The 21,413-nt window shown below is 43.4% G+C and overlaps 1 protein-coding gene across 1 annotated transcript in view; it reads left to right on the forward strand.

The window, feature by feature from the left end:
- The window catches only part of UST (uronyl 2-sulfotransferase), a 316,076-nt gene that overhangs the window by 216,446 nt on the left and 78,217 nt on the right, over window positions 1-21,413 (forward strand). The window contains exon 5 of the mRNA XM_055433861.2: window positions 3,128-3,281. Within this exon, the coding sequence (XP_055289836.2) occupies window positions 3,128-3,281 (154 nt within the window). The remainder of the gene's footprint in view (window positions 1-3,127; window positions 3,282-21,413) is intronic.

Genomic DNA, 21,413 nt, shown 5'->3' on the forward strand with positions numbered 1-21,413 from the left:
GAACCCACGTCCCCTGCACTAGAAGGTGATGCTTAACCACTGGACCACCAGGGAAGTCCCAAGGACTAACTTCTACTTTTAGGTCAGAGATGAAAAAGAAGATATACTTTTGGTAGAATGGATCTTGCCAGCAGTGGGGAGGAAGCAGGGAGACGGGATTTATTGTTTAATGGGCACAAAATTTCAGTTTGGGCTGATGAGAAAGCTCTGGAGGTGGGTGATGGGTTCTGGGGATGGCTGCTCTACAGTGTAAATGTACTTAATGCCCCTGAAATGCACCCTTACAAGTAGTGGAAAAGGTAAACTTTGCCTGTGTGTTTTACCACAACTAAAAAAAAAAAAATATATATATATATATACACACTTTCAAAAGCTGTTTGCAGTCATGAAACTACTGGAGGAGGACGTGCATGCGTGCTAAGTCACTTCAGTCTGTCTGACTCTTTGTGACCCTAAGGACCCTTTGGTGGACCGCCCTGCATGGATTCATAGGACCCAGCTTTTATGCTAATTAGCATAGTCATTCTTTACAAGACCAAGGAAATACAGTTGAGGTTTTTAAAAGCACGTTGCAGTTTGAGGGTTGAATTGCAGTCACCATCTGCATGCTTTGTCTTTCTAATCCCTAACCCTACTACTCTGGTTGCTGTTTATCATGGATATGAAGCCCAGTTTAATTAAAAAGAGACTGATACATCCAGGGTGTTTGTGGTTATCCAAGGTTAGCACAGCCAACTTCTGGAACTAGTTGGTTGTTCATGCAGCTGTGTGAATGTCACCTTGTGTACGTCTGGAAGCTGACAAGAGTTGTCTTGGCCTGGCTAACCGTGCTCCTGAACACTGTTTTCCAGTGTCTAGAATGGCATTCACATGCCTGGTGCCTGAAATGACACCATCAGAGTCATTCCTTTGTGTGACTCTGGATTTTCTCTCTGAAGATTTTCTTTAAAAATGCAAACACACACACACACACACAAAGAGAACGGCATTCTGTAAATTAATACACAAAATAAACAGGATCCGTGACTCATATCTACTTTCCTTTACCACGTGCATGTGTGTGCATGTGCCAACTCTCTTTATTCGTGTCCAACTCTGCAACCCCATGGACCATAGCCCACCAGGCTCCTCTGTCCATGGGATTCTCTAGGCAAGAATACGGAAGTGGGTTGTCATGCCCTCCTCTGGGGGATCTTCCCGATGTAGGGATTGAACCAGCATCTCTTATGTCTCCTGCGCTGATAGACGAGTTCTTTACCACTAGCACTGCCAGAGCACTGTAATAGTGGCTGACATTTATGAACTGAGACACATCCACCCTGGTTTGCATGTCTTCATTGGTTGAGCACCACGCTGAGTCTAAGGACATTGTTCTTGGCTTCTGGAGTCACAAGTCTGATGGGAGAGGCAGACCCGGACACACAGTGCTGGAAAGAGCACTTGAAGCCAGAGAAGGAAGGGACCGACAGGAGGATGGGAGTTCCCTGGGGAAGGATGTGGTGGTGATCCTGGGCTGCGTTTTGAAAGGTGAAGAGTCTGCCAGCTGGAAAGGTGGGAGCAGGGTCACGTCAGTTTTTCTCTGAGCTCTTTCTGACCCTGACAGAATGTCTGGGTGTCCTCATCAGAAGGTCATGGGGTGAGAGAAGCCTGTGGGCCCCTCAGGAGGTCCCCAGAGTGAGACCTCTGCCCAGAGCTCTGAGTGTTCTCCCAGTCTCTTCAGGGTCATTGCTTCCAGGCAGTTCAAAGAGAAGGGGGAGGAATTTTTAAGACAAATTTAGCCAACCTGATCCTTTTGCCTGGGGAAGGCCTCGCTCTTAGACCAGCTTTCAGTGCGTTTGTCTAACCCCTTTGTGAAAGGAATTAAAATGCAACACCTAGACATTGGCTTTTTTTTCATCTGAAAGCCCTCGCCATCACTGAGGACAGTTATATTGATTTTTGTTGTGTTCACATTATTGTTTTCGTTGTTACTTGCCTCAACTCTGGAATCTTCTTTCCACGGTTCAGAGCACAGATTCTGGAGCCAGACTGCCTGGGTTCATATCCTGGCTCAGCCACAAGTTAAGCGCTCTCTGCCTCCGTTTCCCCAGTATAAATGGGGATAATTATGATTTCTACACCACTGAGGTTTTTGTGGGGGCTTCCCAGATGCCGCTGGTGGTAAAAAACCAACCTGCCAATGCAGGAGACATAAGAGACGCAATCCCTGGGTCAGGTCAGGAAGATCCCCTTGGAGGAGGGCACAGCAACCCACTCCAGTATTCTTGCCTGGAGAACCCCATGGAGAAGAGCCTGGTGGGCTATAGTCCATAAGGTCACAAACAGCTGGACACAACTGAAGTGACTTAGCAGGCACACACGAGGTGTTATAAGACTTCAGTGAGTTGGTTACAAAATATTTAGAGCAAGGTGAATGGGAGCATTTAATACATTTGGCTGTTATTCTCCACTTCCTGCAGAGCCCCTAACCTGAGACTGTTCTAATTAGAATGTAGAAAAAGTACCATATCCTCCAGTGAGGTGTTCAGAATTTACCAGGCAGCCAAAACATTCCATGAGGGTCAATGGGTCAGTTCCAGACCCTGGTAATAGATACAAAACCCAGTTCAGTGTGACCCCTCCCTGGGGACCTCCAGCCTTGTGAGAAAACGAGACTGTATCTATATCTATTCCTTCAGGGTGACAATTACTGCATTTTGCGCAATGCTGACTCCCAAACAGTCTTCACAGCCTCTCAGTACGTTCCTGGAATATCCCACAGGATAACAAGCGTTTCCATCAGGGAACACTGCCTGCTGGTTTGATTGTTCACTGGTACCTGTGCAGTGGCTTCCCTGGTGGCGCAGTGATAAAGAATCCGCCTGCCAGTGCAGGAGATGCTGGTTCAATCCCTGGGTCAGGAAGATCCCCTGGAGGAGGAAGTGGCAACCCACTCCAGTATTCTTGCCTGGATTATCCTGTGGGCAGAGGCTGCAGTTCATGGGGTTGCAAAGAGCTGGACATGACTGAGCGACAGGATCCTCTGGTGATGATGTGTTTACCTGCAGGGGAACCAGTGTGTGTGTGGGCTTGGTTTTCCTCCAGAAGGGATGGTTTGTAACCAGCTCCATGTCTGTGTGCATCTTAGGTTTGGAGGAGACCAGCCTGTCTACATCAACATCATCAGAGATCCCGTCAACCGGTTTTTGTCTAACTATTTTTTTCGTCGGTTTGGAGACTGGCGAGGAGAACAGAATCACATGATTCGCACCCCCAGCATGAGGCAGGAGGAGCGCTACTTGGTGAGTCCTGTCCCTGCAGATATGTAGTCCCCACCCCCCCACCCCAGGGCCATCTGGTCCTCGGGCTCCATGTGATGAGGGCACCGCTTCAGGAAGCAAGCTTTTGCCAGTGAAAAATTAATTTTCCAGATCATTCAGATCCAAACAAACATTTTCTCAAATGACTTTCTAATCTTGTTTTCCTCAGTTTTTCTTTAGTGTTGATTTCAGGTCCTAGAGAAAAAAGTCTTTTCCAGGGAATCCTGACCAGCACTATTGTTTTGGCGCATTGGGGGATTTCTCTTAAAAGGTCACAGAGTGCTTACTCACACCTCATCCCATTCAATTTCCATGACAACCCCATCAGGGAGGGGTACTTTGAGATGAGGACCCTAAGATTCCAAAAGAAAATGTGAACACAGCCGTGACTGACTGTTTCTAGGTCCTCTTACTCAAGTCCAAGGTTCTTTCCACCGAGGTGCACAAGAATCCGGCATCTCAGTGAAATTTGTTGGTTTTTCCGGACCTTATTTTGGGACCCTCAATGTCACAGGGATGTTGATTTTTATCCCAAGAGTTGTTTCAACAGCTCGGAGTTGGTAACAGATGAAAGTAGTTGCATCTTATTATCAACTCCAGAATAAAAGATGCGTTTCCCACTAGTTTGTGACCTAGATTGACAAACGCTGGCTGAGCCTAGTGTTAAAGAGGCTGAAACCCTGGCCTCTGTATCTGCAGGAGCCTGTTGGATTCACCCAGATCATCCTGGGATCTCAGGCCCAGAAGCGAGAGAAGAATGTATGGAAGGCTCAGTGCAAAGCTGCCTCCACTGCTGGCATGCGACACAGAGGCCATGCCCACCACTGCTGTGTGCACAGAAGCGTCCTTCAGCTAGAGAAGAGTAGTGTTAGTTAAAGTTCCAGCACAAGTTCTCTCTCCTCATTCGATTTTAAAAAGCATAATAACAGTATGCATTTGGAGGATGGCGCATTTTTCAACAGCATCACTTTCATGTCTTAAAATCCACAATTAGAGTTGAGAAAATTGAGATGCACAGAAGTATCTTATCCAGTGCTACACAGCTAGTTATAGATGGGCCAAGACTAGAAACAAAGGCTTTTCACTGGCCGTTCAGCATTTGTTCAACTACCTAATCTTTCTGGGAAGTATTATGATGATATGTTTTTAAAGTGCCTTTTACTTTTTTTCTCTTTCCATTATGATGGCAAAAAGTCTTATCTTTTCCTTTATATGTTATGAATATAGCTCTGTATTTTTTATTATGACAAGCACATATTTTTTTATAATGACAAGTACGTATTCAAAGTACAGAATCACTTACTAGAGGAATAATGTCTTTATTGTTTGTATTGGACCTGATTAGCCTGTTATGTTTTTTGAAAACATAGAGCATATTCCATGTAATCAAAATATCTTGCAGAGTTTCTGTTCAAAATTTCAGTTCAATCCTTTACTAGTGAGAACCAAGTTACAGCAGAGGATGCCAAAAAACCAGAGATTTGAAAACAAGTTTTATGAATCCTACTCTTCAAATATTAATGTAGGTAATAAGTAAATTCATAGTCTACCAGAAGGTGAAAAGTGATCAGGGAAAGTGAAGGGGCTGTCCCAGGGATCTGTCCTGTGGGCAAGGGGTGGTGGCGGGAAGGGGACTGGCTGCAATGTTAATAAGCAGATCAGGGAAGGCGTTGGATCTGACATATCAGCAATGATTAGAATGAGAGATAGAGTTGATCACGTAGTTGGCTGGGAGCATGCCGCCCCAAGTAGAGAGGGGAACTGGAGCGAAGGCCTGAAGTGGGCACTTGAGCGTGTCATTCAGAAACCAGCAGGGAAAAGGCGGTGGCTGGTATAGAGTGAGGGGTGGGGGCAGGAGGGTGGCAGGTGAACTTGCAGAGGTAAGTCTTGGAGACCACGCACCATATCAGGCCCTGTGAGTTGCTGTAATAACTTCGAATTGAGAAATAAAATGAATAGCCCCCAATCATACACACCTTTATTTTTTTTTGAAGTATAATTGATTCACAGTGTCATGTTAATTTCTGCTATATAGCAAAGTGATTCATTACACACACATATATATACATTCTTTTTCTGATATTCTATTCCCCTGTGGTTTATCACTGGATACTGAATATAGTTCTCTGTACTATACAGTAGGACCTTGTTATTTATCCTCTCTCTATAGAATAGCTTACATCCCCTGACCTCCCATTCCATCCTCCCCCACCACCTTCCATTCTGGCAACTACCAGTTTGTTCTCTGTGTCTGTGGGTCTGTTTCTCTTTCACAGATAGGTTCGTTTGTGTCAAATTTTAAATAACACGTAAGTGGTTATCCTATGGTATTTGTCTTTCTCTTTCCGACTTACTTCACTTAGTTTGATAATCTCTCGTGCTAGCCATGTTGCAGCAAATGGCATTATTTCATTCTCTTTATGGCTGAGTAGCATGCCATTGTCTGCATGGACCACATCTTCTTTATTCATTTCTCTGTCGATGGACATTCAGGTTGTATCCATGTTTTGGCTGTTGTGAATAGTGCTGCTATGAACATAGGGGTGCATGTATCTTTTTGGATTAGAGTTTTATCTGGATATATGCTCAGGAGTGGGATTGATGAATCATATGGTAATACTATTTTTAGTTTTCTGAGGAACCTCCCTGGTGTTTTCCACTGTGGATGCACTAACTTACCAACCAACATTCCCACTAGAACTGTTCCCTTTTCTCCACACCCGCTCCAGCATTTGATATTTGCCATTCTGACTGATATGACGTGGTACCTCACTGTAGTTTTCATTTGCAATTCTCTAATAATTAGCGATTCCTTAGTGGGTCAGTCAGTAAAGAATCCACCTGCAATGCATGAGACCTGGTTTTGATCCCTGGGTTGAGAAGATCTCTTGGAGAAGGAAATGGCAACCCACTCCAGTGTTCTTTCCTGGGAAATCCCAGGGACAGAGGAGCCTGGCGGGCTATAGTCCATGGAATCACAAAGAGTTGGACTCAACTTAGCAACTAAACCACCACCCCCCAATAATTATTAATATTGTGCGTCTTATCATGTGCCTATTGGCCTTTTGTATTTCTTCTGTGGAGAAATGTCTATTTAGGTCTTCTGCTCGTTTTTCAATTCGGTTGGTTGTTTTTCTGTTCTTGAATTGTGTGAGGTGTTTGTATATTTTGGAGATTAAGCCCTGTCACAAACTGTACACATCTTAATCAGTCATTCTTTCTCCTGAATCTCTTCTAGAAAGCTGAGCCTGCCCCCCAGCAGGAGATGCATCATCTCACAAGCCCACAGACACCCTCAGCAATTCTCTCCCTTTTTCCTGGGAGTCAGGACTCCTCCCTCCTGCTCCAGACTTATATCTGTCCAAAGCCTCGGTTCTTGTTCTGAAGTCTCACAAGCCTCCTCACACTCAAAGTTTCCAGGGGATCTGATTGAAAATAGGGTCTGGGGGAGAGAGACCTTAAAGTTGTGCAGTGCACAACCTACCCAACTGTACGTGGATGTTCCAACATTCTTCAGTGCTCCCACCAACTGCTGGCTGGCTATGTCATTTCTCTGGGTGCTATAATGTCTTCACATTTGTCCTTTTCTCCCAACAGTCAGTAAGGTCTTTGAGAACAAGATAAGGTCAGAGTTCCATCTCTGTCCCTGGTATTCAGAACAGTGGCTGAATTCGCTGTTGTTGTTCAGTCGCTCAGTTGTATCTGGCTCTTTGTGACCCCATGGACTGCAGCACACCAGTCTTCCCTGTCCACTATTTCCCGGAGTTTGTTAAAACTTATGTCCATTGAGTCAGTGGTGCCATCCAACTATGTCATCCCCTGTTGCCCCCTTCTCCCCCTGCCTTCAATGTTTCCCAGCATCAGGATCTTTTCCAATGAGTCAGCTCTTTACATCAGGTGGCCAAAGTATTGGAGCTTCAGCTTTTTTTTAAAACCCGTAAAATGTTGTAAGCTGGTAATGGAGACAAGTCTTGCATTTTTGGAGAGCCTTTATGATATGAGAGATTCTGGGGAAATTCCCTGCCTGGAATTCTACCCTCAGAGATTTGTAGGAGCCCTCATTCCACACTTAAATCACTGTGTCCAGAGAAGGTTCCATGTCAGATGAGCTCGGCTCATTTCTTGGCTGGGCCCCAGCAGGAGAGCCCTGGGCTCCCCCAAAACAGCAGAGGGAGAATCGGGGAGCAAAGAGCAGGGAGGGCCCCAGAGACACATGACTCCTTCAGATCCAGCTCCAGTCTGACCCCGTTAGGAGAGTGTTCTCTTGTTCAAAGGATGGTTTGTTTATTTGGAAGAAGCCTGTGTATTGCCGTTTTTTTTTTAATAGCTGAAACTTTTTATTCCCTCTCCTCAATCCCATTAGACCCTTGGAATAAAACTACCCCCTTTCAGAGCCTGTCCTCATTTTGGCAAGCCTGGGTGGTCAGTTGTTTCACTCAAAAGAGGGTGTTGTTTGTGTCTCACTGGGGTGCAGGGCAGCTGTGAGGAGACCAGGTCCCCTCAGTGAGGCCCTGCCTGGGGGTGAGGGTCCGAGAGAGGAGGCAGGTGAGCCCAAGTGGGCAGGCAGGGCGACCACCCCCTCGGGGACTGAGCAGCAAGGCCTCACTGCTCACACACAGAGTCACGGGCGCTGGCCCAAGACGGGTCCACTGGTGTCCCCACTTGATTCCAGACCCCAGCGCTCCAAAGCCCTTTGCTTTATCCAGTTGCCAAAAATAAGGCAGTTCTGCTCCTGGCTGTGGGCCTTGCAGAGCTGCTTAGCATACAGCTGAGAGAGGGCGGGGTTTGGGGGCTGAAACATCATCATCTGTGATGCCAGGTGGTTGGGAAGAAACTGGAGATAGGCACAGGGATCGTAGGGTTCCTGAAGGTCAGTCATGAGGAGCCTCTCTTCTCTTGGATTCCAGGAATGGGGCCTGGGTCTAGTGATGGGATGGGGTCCAGCCCAGCATAGAATCCAGGCCTCCTGACTCCATACCTGTCTTGTTGGATCACTTGGACCTTATGTTTTACTTCCTGGATGGCAAAAGGAGAAGAGGAGTGGGCCAAGTCCTATGGTTTTTGAGCAAAATCATTAAATCTGATGCATCTTTACAAAGACATAGCTGTTATAACAATTTTTTTTTCAAATACTCAAACATCTTAGAGCTATTTTCCATATTTTCTGAAAACAGATTTTCTTAAAGCTTCTACTTCTCTCCAAAAAAACTTCACTTATTTATCAGAAAATGATTTTACAATAAATTATTGCTAGAATGTGTACAATTCAGCGTATAGCAGCCATGCTATGAAAAGGCAGTTCTCTGGGGCTCGTTTCCCTCTGTCCAGAGCCAGGCACTCAACTCACCATTACAGAGGTGGCTGCGTCCTTTCTTGGTTTTAGACTCAGGAGGTGGGGTGGGTGGATCTGAGTACAGGCACACGTGGACACGTGCCAGGGCTTAAGACTTTTGTCCAGCCGGAGTCCAGGCTGCTTTATTTCCAGGTGCAAGGAAATACCTGGCACCCAGAATGCTGTTAAGGAGAATGAATGTCTGCTAATGAAGATCTACTGTTGAGATTTACAAGCGAGGGAGAGCATCTTGTTCCCTAGAAGCCACTCCCTTCTCCAGTCCCCAAATTTCCCTGAAAACAGCTGCCATTTCCACTCTGTCAGTTATATGTGTGTGATTTTTTTCTTTTTTGGCTTGTTGTTTGCCTAAAACAACAAGGTTCATGGTGAACACTTCTGCAGAGATACCACTTGGCATTTTCAGACAACAACAAAAATGTCCAACTGAACTCTTTACCCAAATTTCCTGCAACTTCACCAGGTGACCCTTCCCTAGGTTATCCGCCATTTGTAGAGCAGAAAGAGAAGGAAAGACATTTTCCCAGGGAGAGAACTGCCTCTGTGATGCTGTTTATTCGTCTTGGCTGTAAAGCGTGGAAAGTAACGCATGTTTAAAAGAAAAGATGTGTAATTTACAGCTTCTTAATTCATAAAGAATTCAGTGAATCATGTTGGATTCTGGAGAAGCCTGAACATGGGCCAGCATCAGCAAAGGTTTTCAGAAAGCTATGCGTTTTAATCCGCTTGAAAGCTTTGGACTCTGAGCACCCTTAGCTTTGGAAGTGTATCTATGAAACTTCTGGAAATTTCCACTCAGTCCTGACTGGCTGAGGCTGTCCTGGGAATGAAACCTCAGGCTGTCCCTTCATCCCTCAAGCATCATTCTTCTTAAAGGAAGAAAATGAATAAGGGATTTGGATCATCTGCTTTTTACGTATTTCAGTAAATATCTGTATTTTCCAAAGCTTCGAAGGTAAGAAAGTCATGCTTTTTGTCTCCATCTAGTTTAGATTTGGCCTATGACTGCAGGCTGAGCAAGCAGCCCAGGACATGGTGTACTTAGCTTCTGTTCTCTGCTGCCCCAGCTGGCTCTTCTCATCTGTACAATGGGAACATACTACCTTGTCTGTTTCGCAGGCTTCCCAGGAAAATGAACATTCTACACAGAAGTGTCCTGAGAGCTAAAACTTTCCAAAACACATTTTGGAATTAATGCTTTCACACCCCTGGCTCTGTCAGTGGCTCCCAGAGACCACTCATTTCCTATAAATCAGGGCAAATGGGGGTGTTTATCTCCTCTGGGAAGCCAGTGGCTGCTGCTGTTCTCCTGTGGCTCAGGGTACCCTGGGCCGTGTCCTGAACCATCAGGTCCGCTTCTGCTGAGCTCTCAGATGGCCCTACTAGACCCCTTCTCCTGGGAATCTGTTTCTAAGGAAACTGCTTCTCTGTGTTCCCAACAGCTGGAGGCATGTTTTGATCCCAGCCTGCTGGCACCCATTTGTCCCACGTTTATTTACTTGGAAATCTAAGCTGGTGTAGGCAAGTGCTTGTAAAGTCCCCAAAGCGGTGCATTCTCACCCTGGAGGGTGGGGAGGAGAGGTGTGCGGGGCCACAGGCTCCGACACCCTGAGCCACACGGAGGACAAAGGTGCTACCCCGGAGAGAGATGTCTCTGACATCCATTCCTCCAGAGGTGTGTTGAAAGCAGGGGTCGGAGGCGTTTAGAGAACCAAAGACCGGCTCTGTGGTTTAGCAATACCTGGAGTATCCCTGAGACTCATCCCACCACCGGTTTCTTGGAAGATGGAAAAAGAGGATCATGGTTTAAGGAGCAAAGATGCCTTTAGAGAATGAGAATAGCACACATCTGACCAGCAGCAAGGCAATGGGATCAGTCTACACCCACAGGATTCTCTCAACCACCCAAATGAACAAGGAAATGAGTCTTCCTCTCAAGCCTCCAAAAAGAAATCAGCTTTGCCAACACCTTGAGCTTAGCCCAGTGGGACCTGTGTCCAGACTTCTGATCTACAGAACTGGAAGATCAGAAATGTTGGTTCACATTTCTCCCCCTTCTTTTCCTATCTCATTTCTCTAACACACCTGAGAAGGGTTCTCCATTTTTAAGGACTTTTGTGAATCCATTGGGCTCATCCAGACAGTCTAGAATCTTCTCCCCATCTCAAGGATTGTAACCTTAATCACATCTGCAGAATCATTTTTTGCTGTATAAGGTGCGGTATTCACAGGTCCCAGGGATTCAGGTGTGGACATCGTTGGGGTCTATTATTCTGCCCACCACAGTGTCAGTGTGACTGTGGGAACTGAAGAAACGGTGGAGGGGTTGTGGGCATGACAGGCATTTTGAAACTTGGCTTGTCCCGGCCACCGGTGGGACATCTGCTCTCCACTTTGGCGTGCTGCCACGCAGTGACGCCAAGCTAGGGCTTCCCTGTCTCTGGTCTGCAGAACCAAGGGGCCGGTCATACATTTTATTTTTACTTCTCCTCGTGACTCATCCATCCATCCATCCACTCATTCATCCTTCATTCACTTATTAATGATTTAGTGCTTTCTCTATGACGAGCATAATAATCAGAACTGGAAATAAAATGCTGAGCAAAAATAGACCCCATGTCTGTCCTCATAGAGCTCAGAGTCCTCCAAGGGAGGCAGGCGTTAATTCCCAAACCACACAAATTCATGTGAAATGCAACTGGCTCACATTTGACAACACAGAGAAATGTGCCACTGTCTGGGCATAGTTGGCAAGTCTAGAGGTCAGAGGAGTGATGATTGAACTAATATGTGAAGGGAAAGAGAAGGAGGAACATCTGGGCATCGGGAACAGCACATGCAAAGGGCCTGTGGCGGAAGGGAACAAAGTGAACACAGGGGAAAAACCAGGGAGGCTAGAGCAGGGTGAACTGAGGGAGAAAGGAAAGAGCTGAATCCTGCAATGTGGGCAGGCAGAGGTTGGACCCCACGGAACTTCCCAGGGCCTGTTCAAGAGGCCTGGGGAGACTCTAAAGGATTTAAAGCAGGCCTGGGGGGTGGGAGGGCATGTTTACATGGGATCCTAAGATTTACATTTTGGAAAAAAAGTGACTTTAACTTCAATATACAGTGTACAGAAGGGCTCCAGTTAATCTGAGGCTGCTGCAGTGATCAAGTGGGAGATAAACAGTCAAGGAGCAAGTACTTACAGAGCGAGATCCATCATAAGGAGCGGCTCTAGGGTAGGGACAGGGATGGTGATAGGGTAGCATTTACGGCGGGAGCACCTCACTGTCTTTGCTGACTGCCTGGTTGGCAACAGAAGACCCAAACTTGAGGAACTGTCGTTCGTTGGGGGCATGATTAATTAGCAAAACAATGCTGCAGACACTTCAGCCTGAGAATTCAGGGGAGGAAAGAAATCAGCGAGAGCTGGGCTCACTGGGGGAAGCTTCCTAGACAACGTGGGAGCTCAGATTTGGGGACAGATTCAGATTCAGGCAGGGGTAAGGGTCAGGAGGACTGCAGGAGCAGAGCGTCTGTGCCAAAGCCCGAGAGCCTGAGGCTTGCGCTGTGGTCAGCCGCCCATTTTGGCTGGAGCAGAGGGTTTTGAGTTTAGGGTTTAGCTTTGGGACTGAGAAGCGATTCACCAGATGTCCCTGAGGAGGCTGCCAAATCAAGTTTGCCTGACCTGCTTGCTCAATGGAAGCTCCCATCAGGAGCACCAAACGTGAACTACCAGAGCACAGCCAGGTGCATCCCACTGGCCACCTGTCAACTGAGCTCATCTGCTCCAGATCCCTGCCCCTCACTGAGTCAGCCACCAGCTGCAGCTGCCCCTCACTGGGGGCTCAGGCCTGCACCCCTGCTGGGACAGATGGCTTAGATTTATGAAGGTGGTGGCTCTCAGCCTGACCGATCACTGGAATCATCTGGGAGGCTTTTAAAACTCCTGTTGCCTGGGTGCCACACCCAAAGATTCTGGTTTAATCGGTCAAGGATGCAGGCTGGGCTCTGGGATTTTTCAAAAGCCCCGGAAGTGATGCAACATGTAGCTAAGGCTGAAAAATAATTACTGAGAAATAACAGCACATCCATTCTTGGCTGTATTAGCAGAAGTTAGTTTTACTGACAGATGCACCTCCTGAATATTTTCTAGAAGCTTACTTTCTGTATCCGCTGTATATTTAGAAAAAGCTCTATTCACCTTCCCCTCAGGAATTTTTTTATTTGTTGGACTTTTAATTGGTATGTGCAAATATATGACACTAAAGGAGTTTGATGGCATAGTGTTGCTGCTGCTGCTGCTAAGTCACTTCAGTCGTGTCCGACTCTGTGTGACCCCATAGACGGAAGCCCACCAGGCTCCCCCGTCCCTGGGATTCTCCAGGCAAGATCACTGGAGTGGGTTGCCATTTCCTTCTCCAATGTGTGAAAGTGGAAAGTGAAAAGTGAAAGTGAATTCGCTCAGTCGTGTCCGACCCTTAGCGACCCCACGGACTGCAGCCTACCAGGCTCCTCCATCCATGGGATTTTCTAGGCAATAGTACTGGAGTGGCTTGCCATTGCCTTCTCCATAGTGTTAGATATGTTGTATTTATGTATACTCTGTATGGGTCTTAAGTCACACTTTCTTTTAAATTGAAGTAAATAACATTTATTATATAGAAACCACAGAGTATATTATACTGTACATTTAAGATCTTACTTCAGGAAGCATGCTTTAAGTAATAAAACAGAGAATAAGTACTTTGATGAACAAAATATTTTAACATGAGAACATCATTTTGTTTGGTCAGTGGAGTCATTTGGAATCCATTACCATTTTTCTAAAGAGATATGTGTCACACTTCAAATGAGGCCAGTTTGTACAAATACATATACATATTAAATTTAACGATGTGGGTGAATAGGGCTACACTTTAAATGCAGTCAGGAAATGTTCTTTAAAATGCAGCCAGGGAGCTTACTACTCAAAGAAGTTATGGGGTGAAGGTTTATATAAAGTGAAAAACTAATGACAGTTTAGCAGTGTTAGAATTTTGAATTTCATACCGTAATACTTGTTTTTCAGAACCTGGCAAACCTTTGTAGTTGTCCTCAATTTGCTTTGCCAAATTGTAATATTTTTTCCTACCAAACTGTTTTACATACACAGCATAAATTCTCCAAAGGCAGAATGACCTCTAAATGTATTCTTAAAAATATTTTGCAAGATCTGAAGACAGACAGGAAAAGTAAGTGTAAAACATCTAAGAGATTTATTGGAATCGCAGCTTGAATTCTAATTGCAAGTACTTATGTAAATGTCAATATTAACATGAAATAGCTGGCAGTTTTTCTAAAAAATGTAAATTGAATTAGATAGTGTGTAATTGGAGAAACGCTTGCTTCACTCAGGCTCTCTCAAAACAAGTCTTAAAATCGGTTAGCTGCAGCAGCCTTGCCCTCTAATGGCTGGAAATTGAAGGACAAAGCTAAATACTTCTGACTGCCTGGAGGATAGAAACTAAGCAGAGGGAATGGCAGACTATATGGCACCATGTTGGAAGACTGTTCCCAAAGCGAGGGACACGATATAGATGTCAGGACCAGCATAGGCTTACAAAGAAACAACTGAATGGGTGCTGAGGGAAGGGAAGACAAAGCATGCTAAGTGCCTTGGAGCTTCTGTGCCATCTTCAATAGAAATGGCACTATAGATGCCCGATGTCCTGAAATGCAACTGAGAGGTCAAACTCACCTCATAATATTAAAACATTGAGAAGCCTGAAAAAGTTACAGAGTCAATAGTCAAGCCTGGAAATTGTGATGGTCTTGGCTTAATAAGTTTTGCAGAGCACTTAACAATCCGCTTTAGTTCCCTTTTGTGATTGATTAATCAGTGTCTCAGGCAGGGTAGAAATGACATCAGTATGTGTGGTTTGTCAGGAGTATAATAGGAAGTTTGATTTTATCCCATGTGACTTTTCCATTATCTAGGAAGACAGCCAGGAATGAATGAGCCAGGTGGGGGATCCACTGGCTGTAATGTCATGCAACCTCTAGGCACAGACCACTTTTTCTCTGACCCTAAATGCAGATATTCCTGAATAAATGAAAAAATTTTAACCAAATCCTGCTTGGTTTTGAGACAAAGCTTTTTGAAAAGTGGCTCCCACTCCATGTTTCACATTACAAGGAAAAAAATACAGTGGAATTGTATCAACATTCAGCTAGATGTTTCTCTACTCATTTTTTTTTTTTTTGCACTGAAGAGGGAGGTTATACCAGTGTGACTTTTTAATGATACCGCTGCCCCTTCACCACTCTGCAGAGTTTTAAATACTCACTATAGTTTTTAAAATAAACTAACCTTTTGGATGAGACTTATTAAGAAAACCAGTAGATGTATAAAAGAAATTATCAAGTTCAATAAAAGGTGATGGAAACTTTGCTGACAATGAAATCTCACTATGATTATGGCATTCCATATATGACCCACTGCTAATGAGTAAAAACCTGTGAGATTAAGAAAAGTGATCTAAACAGAGCAATAAGGAGTTCCCTGGTGGCCTCGTGGTTAGGATGTCTGGACTTTCTCTTCCGTGACGCAGGTTCAGACCCTGGTTGGGAAACTGAGATCCCTCAAGCCACCTGGCGTGGCCAAAAAAAAGCCAAAACAAAACATAAGATTAGCCTCAGTCAGCCCTGATTACTGCTAATCTTTATTTCTCCAGGAAATTATTACTCGGTGTGAATTATATTTATTTTTCACTTGCTAATATAAATAGTATATTTTACCTGCTAATATATATTGCTTCTAAAGCCTTCAAATTATTTCATATTTGTATATATCTTATATGTTTAACTAAAATGTAATTCTCGTAGATGGCATGATGTGATCTCCTCTTTTAATCTCAGCACCCTTCACAGCAACCTGGCAGACATCCAGCCCAACTTTCAGTATATACTTAATAACAGATCCAAATGCGGACAGAGCACCAGTGTTTATCTCTCCTCTCCACTTGCATGTGCAACTTAAATATATATTGAACACCTACAAGGTATGAGGCCCCGTGATAGGAATAGCCGTGGCAAGATGAACATCCACTCCTACTTTCTGCCTCTACCACATACACAGAAATCCATCTCCTCTTATATTCTCTTACTAGTGAGTGATACCCCTCTGGGTTCAAGAAACTCAGGCGTCATCCCTGCCTGCTTTCTCTCCCCAAACCCCTCAACCCATATGCAGTTAGCCACCAACTTAACCTGGAATCCTCCTGAAAGCAGAGCCTGAGACAAGGGTTTGGGTGAAGGTTGTTAGAATTCAGACAGGGATCCCAGCAAATTCCGGGAGACAGGGGAGGCCAGAGTCTAAGTCTTAGCAGAGTCTAAGTTTGCTAAGCAGATTCTAAGTCTGCTAAGACTGTCAGTTCTTCCTCCTTGACTTCACTCAGATCATTTCCCATCATTAACAAAGTCCTCCTCGTGTTCTACCCAAATATCTACAATGGCCTCATAGCTGGGCAACCCGGCTTCCGGTCATCAGCCAACCCACAGTCACATCTGACATCAAGCTTCCCTGCTTAAAACTCTCTGGTGTCTTTCTTCTCCCTAGGCATAATGTTAGCCATTGATATCATTGTATTATCATAATTATTTAGTTGAAAAGCATCATGTCTACTTGTAAATCTACAATTATCTCAATAAAAAAACTTCAATGAAAAAAAGCATCACAAACCAAGAGACAAAGGACAGGTTAACCAATGAATAACACAGGAAAAATGGAAGTGAGAATGAGCCAGTTTTGGAAACAGGACGTGAGAAGCATGGTTTTATTACCATTTGTTTCATTTAGGAAACCAATAAGACTGGGAGGATGGGGTCAAATTATTCAAAGTTTTGAAAACTGCAGAAAGGACTTGAGAATTCATCATAGAAGGCAGGACTCACCAAGCTTCTTGAGCCAGGAATTAAATGACATGATGCAAAATGCTGCTTCTAAGTTGTGTGTTAAACTTAGAAAGATCTTCTTCTCTTTGAAGCTATTAAAAGAATTCTCCATGGTGTCTTCCAGGGTTTTGGTTGTAATTCTTATTGTTTAATTTAAAATCTTTGGCCAATCCCAAATTTATCCTGCTATCAAGTGTAACATATCAGTTCAAAATCTCTTTTTGCCCAGATAGTTAATAGATTATCTCAATGACATTTATATAATAATTCATTTTTTCACACTAGCCTAAAGTGACACGTTTACAATATATAATAAATTTTTATTTTAGGACAGATCAATATTTTGACTTTTTATTTTGTTCCATTGGTCTCTGTCTTTAAGCACAGTAACACACAATTACATACTGTATGTGTGTTTATCTGCTTGTATGTAAACTAGCATGTAATTGTATAATATACAAAAATATGACTAATATAATTAATGTTATATAAAATAACTATTATATGATAAATATTTTATTATTTGATAACATCAAATCGCTTCTCATTAACCTTTTCCCCAAATGTCCTAGCTCGTTTGTATCTGTTGATTTGTCTATAGAAACTTTAAAATCAGCTTGTTCAGCTCCCTTCTCCCCACATATATCCTCAGAAAACCTTACCATCATTTATCAGGTTTACATTAAGTTTTAGACTAACATAGGGAAAATTCACATCTTTATGTTGAGTCTTATTATGTGAGGATGTATTTTGCCTTTTCTGTTTGTTCAAACATCTGTTATATCCCTTGAGAGTGCTTTAAAGTCTCTTCATTTAGATCTTGCACAGTTCTTAGGTTTCTTTTTTGTTGTTGTTGCTACTGTTGCATGTTATCATTACTGTTATTAAAGTCTATGTATTATTTTAAACTCCACCAACTTGTTCAGTTCTGTTACTGTTGGTAGATTATCAGGAAATTCTTTCCAGTTTACCAGCTAACATTATATCCCCAACTAACAATGATCATGTTTTCTTTCTTTTTTTCAATTTTAAAAAGTCTTATCCAATTGTTTTTGTTAGTGTGTCTAGAGTACTATTAAATATAATGGTGATAGGAATCAGTTTCTTATGGGAACCAAACAACTAAAGTAAAATTAAATCTACTTTTATTTATTTTTGTGTTTTTTCTACTAGGCCATAATTTTTAAGATCCAGACTTTTGGGGATTTCATTTCAGGCAGAATATAAGGAGCAGAAATCTCAATGTCTAGTGACAAAAAACTCAAGGAAAAAAGACAGAATATTTCCTTAATCCGCCACCATTGCCTGCATTGTAACTTAGATCCCACTATTAACTTACCAACCCCTGAGTGACTGCCTTCTCAACAACCTGTTTCACCCAGATTTGTGAAAGAAAGCCTCATACTCATGGTAAATTAAGTGTTGGAGTCCTTTCTGGAGGTCTCTGGGCTGGATATGATCTTGTTTCTTTCCCAACGGGTGTAGTTTTCCTGGCAGTCAGCTTCTCCGTGACCATATTTAATAAATTATAGTAAATGCAGAAAGATTTCATCCTTCACAAGTTTGCAATACAAAAGAACGATGAAAAACAAGTAGAGGCTGAAAGTAGTTCTAGGTTCACATTTTACTTTGCTTTAAGATGTGAACAAATGTGAAACTGAATGTTGCCAGGTTAAAATCAGCTTGGGCTGAGTCTGGCCCATATCTGTCAACAAGGCCACATGTCAGTCAGTCTTTTTTGACTTCCTGTGGGAATGCTACTAGAGGACCAGAAAGGCTTTTGAAAGGCCCCTGACCACACCTGACAGTAGGAAGGTGAGGCATCTTTGCCTGGGATCCTCTACTTTGAGCAGTTTCCAATTATCCATTTAAATATAAATGTGGAAACAAATAAGCCAGGATCCTTGAGAGGAGCCTTGACTGTGGACACTGGGATGGATGATGCTTCTTGCTGAAGTTTTGAACTTGAGAAGCGCTGTGTCTCCTGCCGTGCTCACTCCTATCCTCGTGTGATCAGCAGGTTTGCTGATGAATTGTTGTGTCTCTTTCACTTTGGGAAATTAAGTTGAAGTCAGCAAATAAATCCCTCACTTGAATTGTTTTGACTTAAATATGCACATGAGACTTTGACTTTGTCATTTCCAGCTGCCCCCCTCATTAAATTCAGATCACGAATATCATACATTGAAAGTGAAAGTTATTAGTTGCTCAGTCGGGTCCGACTCCTCACGACCCCATGGACTGTAGCCCGCCAGGCTCCTCTGTCCATGGAATTCTCCAGGCAAGAATACTGCAGTGGGTTGCCATTCCCTTCTCCAGGGGATCTTCCTGACCCAGGAATCAAACCCGGATCTCCTGCACTGCAGGCATATTCTTTACTGTCTGAGCCACCAGAGAAGCTCTAATATCATACATGAGGATATGCCTTTTATCTTTGTGTGCAGACCCCAGATGTGACAACCTGAGTAACAAGTCTTTTGTCACTCTCTACGTGTTTCCTCTGTCCTTTCCAAGCCTGACTGTCCAGTATCCTGGCTCCTGATGGGCACATATCATCTTCCCTGCCTTGTATACATTCCACTTTTTGCTTCCCTGGAGGGCATCATGTAGGAAGGATTTAATCAAATTTACTGCATATGGGCAGGAACCTAGCTGTCTTCTCTCCAACATGTCTTCAGCACCTAAAAAGAAAGTTTTTCTTTGATTAAAAAGAACAGGGTCTGGCACGTAGTGAGTGCTCAAAGATTATTTGTTGAATAAGTGACTAAATGAGTATCTGATTGATTCACAGTTTGGTAAATATATGATCATGTCAGTGTATTGGTTTTCCAGGTGGCACTAGTGGTAAAGAATCTGCCTGTCAGTGCAGGAGATGCAAGAGACATGGAGTCGATCCCTGGGTAGGGAAAATCCCCTGGAGTAGAAAATGGCAACTCACTTCTTCGCAAGTTTTTCCCTTCATATAAATGTGCACATTATGTTCAGTCCTTCAGTTGCCTCCAGGCCACAACTGATGATTACCATGGTTTTTTTCCCTAGATAAAATGGATGCTTACTTGTTATCAACTGAGGATCTAAGGACAATTCCCAGGGCACAGCAGATCTTGGAGTTCACCTCCCTATTATAGCTGATAAAACTAAGTCACACCAGTTTAATTAAACTAATATTTTACTATCAGCTGCAAAAAGAAACACTTCTGCTCAATTTAGCTACTTTAACAAATAGTACTTTTAAACTTGAAGTGTATAGCACTTGCTGATTGATAAGTAAATAAAAATATTATCAATAATCCAGCAAAATTTAATTTTCAGAAGTGTTTCTTCCTCGTGAGAAAGCTCTTCTAAACTGGGGAAAGGCCTTATTTGTTTCATACCCTACGCCTGAAGACTACTTGGGTTTCCACTTTTCATCTGGTGTCAGTTTTGGCATTTCAGCTAAGATACCTCAAACAATGCTCTCTAAGTGTTATTCATGGAAGTCAGACTTCTGCCAGAGCAAAATCTGTATTTATTTACAAAACTACATTTTGCATGGAGAATTTTAAAATCCAGTCAAAATGAATGATTTCACATCAAGGGCTGAATTAACACCAAGTTTTCAAAAGGCTTTTCTTTTGAGAAATTCAAAGCTTCTCATTAAGTCTTTAGTCTTCCAAAACTGTGCCGTTTTCTAAAATAGCCTTATTAGTCTCATTTTGCAAATGCCAAGATTGTGCAAAGAAGCAATTAAATATCTTCCAGGGTACTTGACTTAGGAACAAACCATCACTGGTTAATTAGAAGAAGAGGCTACAAACAAAGCAAAAAGAAAAAGAAAACACATAGCAAGGAGGAAGCTAAATGTAAGAACAGGATTTGTCCTCAGGGCCCTTTAACATGGGGTTCCAGGGAGTTGAGAAAAGAGAGGGAAAAATAAAAGCAGACTTTAATTAATCATTGCACTTCAGAAAAGAAGGCTATCTCATCTCATCCACTCATTTAAGTAGTTAGGACTGGAGCATTAAGGTTGGAAGCACCCCATGGAGTTATGACGCTGTAAAGGCTAAACCATATTGGATATTTATCAGAGAAAGTTAATTTAGGAAATAGAATGTCACGAATGGGCTTCCCAGGTGGCTCAGTGATAAAGAATCCTCCTGCCAAGGCAGGAGATGAGAATTTGATCCTTGGGTCAGGAAGATCCCCTGGAGCAGAAAAAGGCAACCCACTCCAATATTCTTGCCTGGGAAATCCCATGGACAGAGGAACCTGACGGGCTACAGTCCATGGGGTTGCAAAAAAAGTTGGAAACCACTTAGCAACTAAACAACATAATAACAACAGCAATCGTGAACAATGCAATACAGGAAAGTCTGGAAAGTAGCACAGTGCAGTGCTAACTGACTTCAATTGTGTCAGATTCTTTGCAACACTATGAATTGTAGCCCACCAGGCTCCTCTATGCACAGGGTTTTTCAGGCAAGAATACTGGAGTGGGTTTCCATTTCCTTCTCCAGAGGATCTTCCTGACACAGGAATCGAACCCACATCTCTTATGTCTCCTGCATTGGCAGGTGGGTTATTTACCACTAACACCACCTGGGAAGTAAGGGTGTACATTAAGTTCTGGAGCAAAATTAGAAAGCTTGGAAGTGATGGTCATCTCCTAAACTTTTCCAATCCATTGCTCACCAGCTACTTATTATGACATCCTAGTTCAATTTCATGCTTGTCCAGAAAGGGAGGACACACATGAATTATCTCATCTTTCCAGCATCCCTCTAAGATAATTATTATGCCCATTTCACAGATGAGATGCTAAGAACTACAGAAGTTAAGTAGCTGGCTTAAGTTTACACAACTAGTAA

Source organism: Moschus berezovskii, chromosome 10, assembly GCF_049115385.1.
Source record: "Moschus berezovskii isolate FMDL1 chromosome 10, NW_MosBer_1.0, whole genome shotgun sequence".
Classification (NCBI taxonomy): Eukaryota; Metazoa; Chordata; class Mammalia; order Artiodactyla; family Moschidae; genus Moschus; species Moschus berezovskii.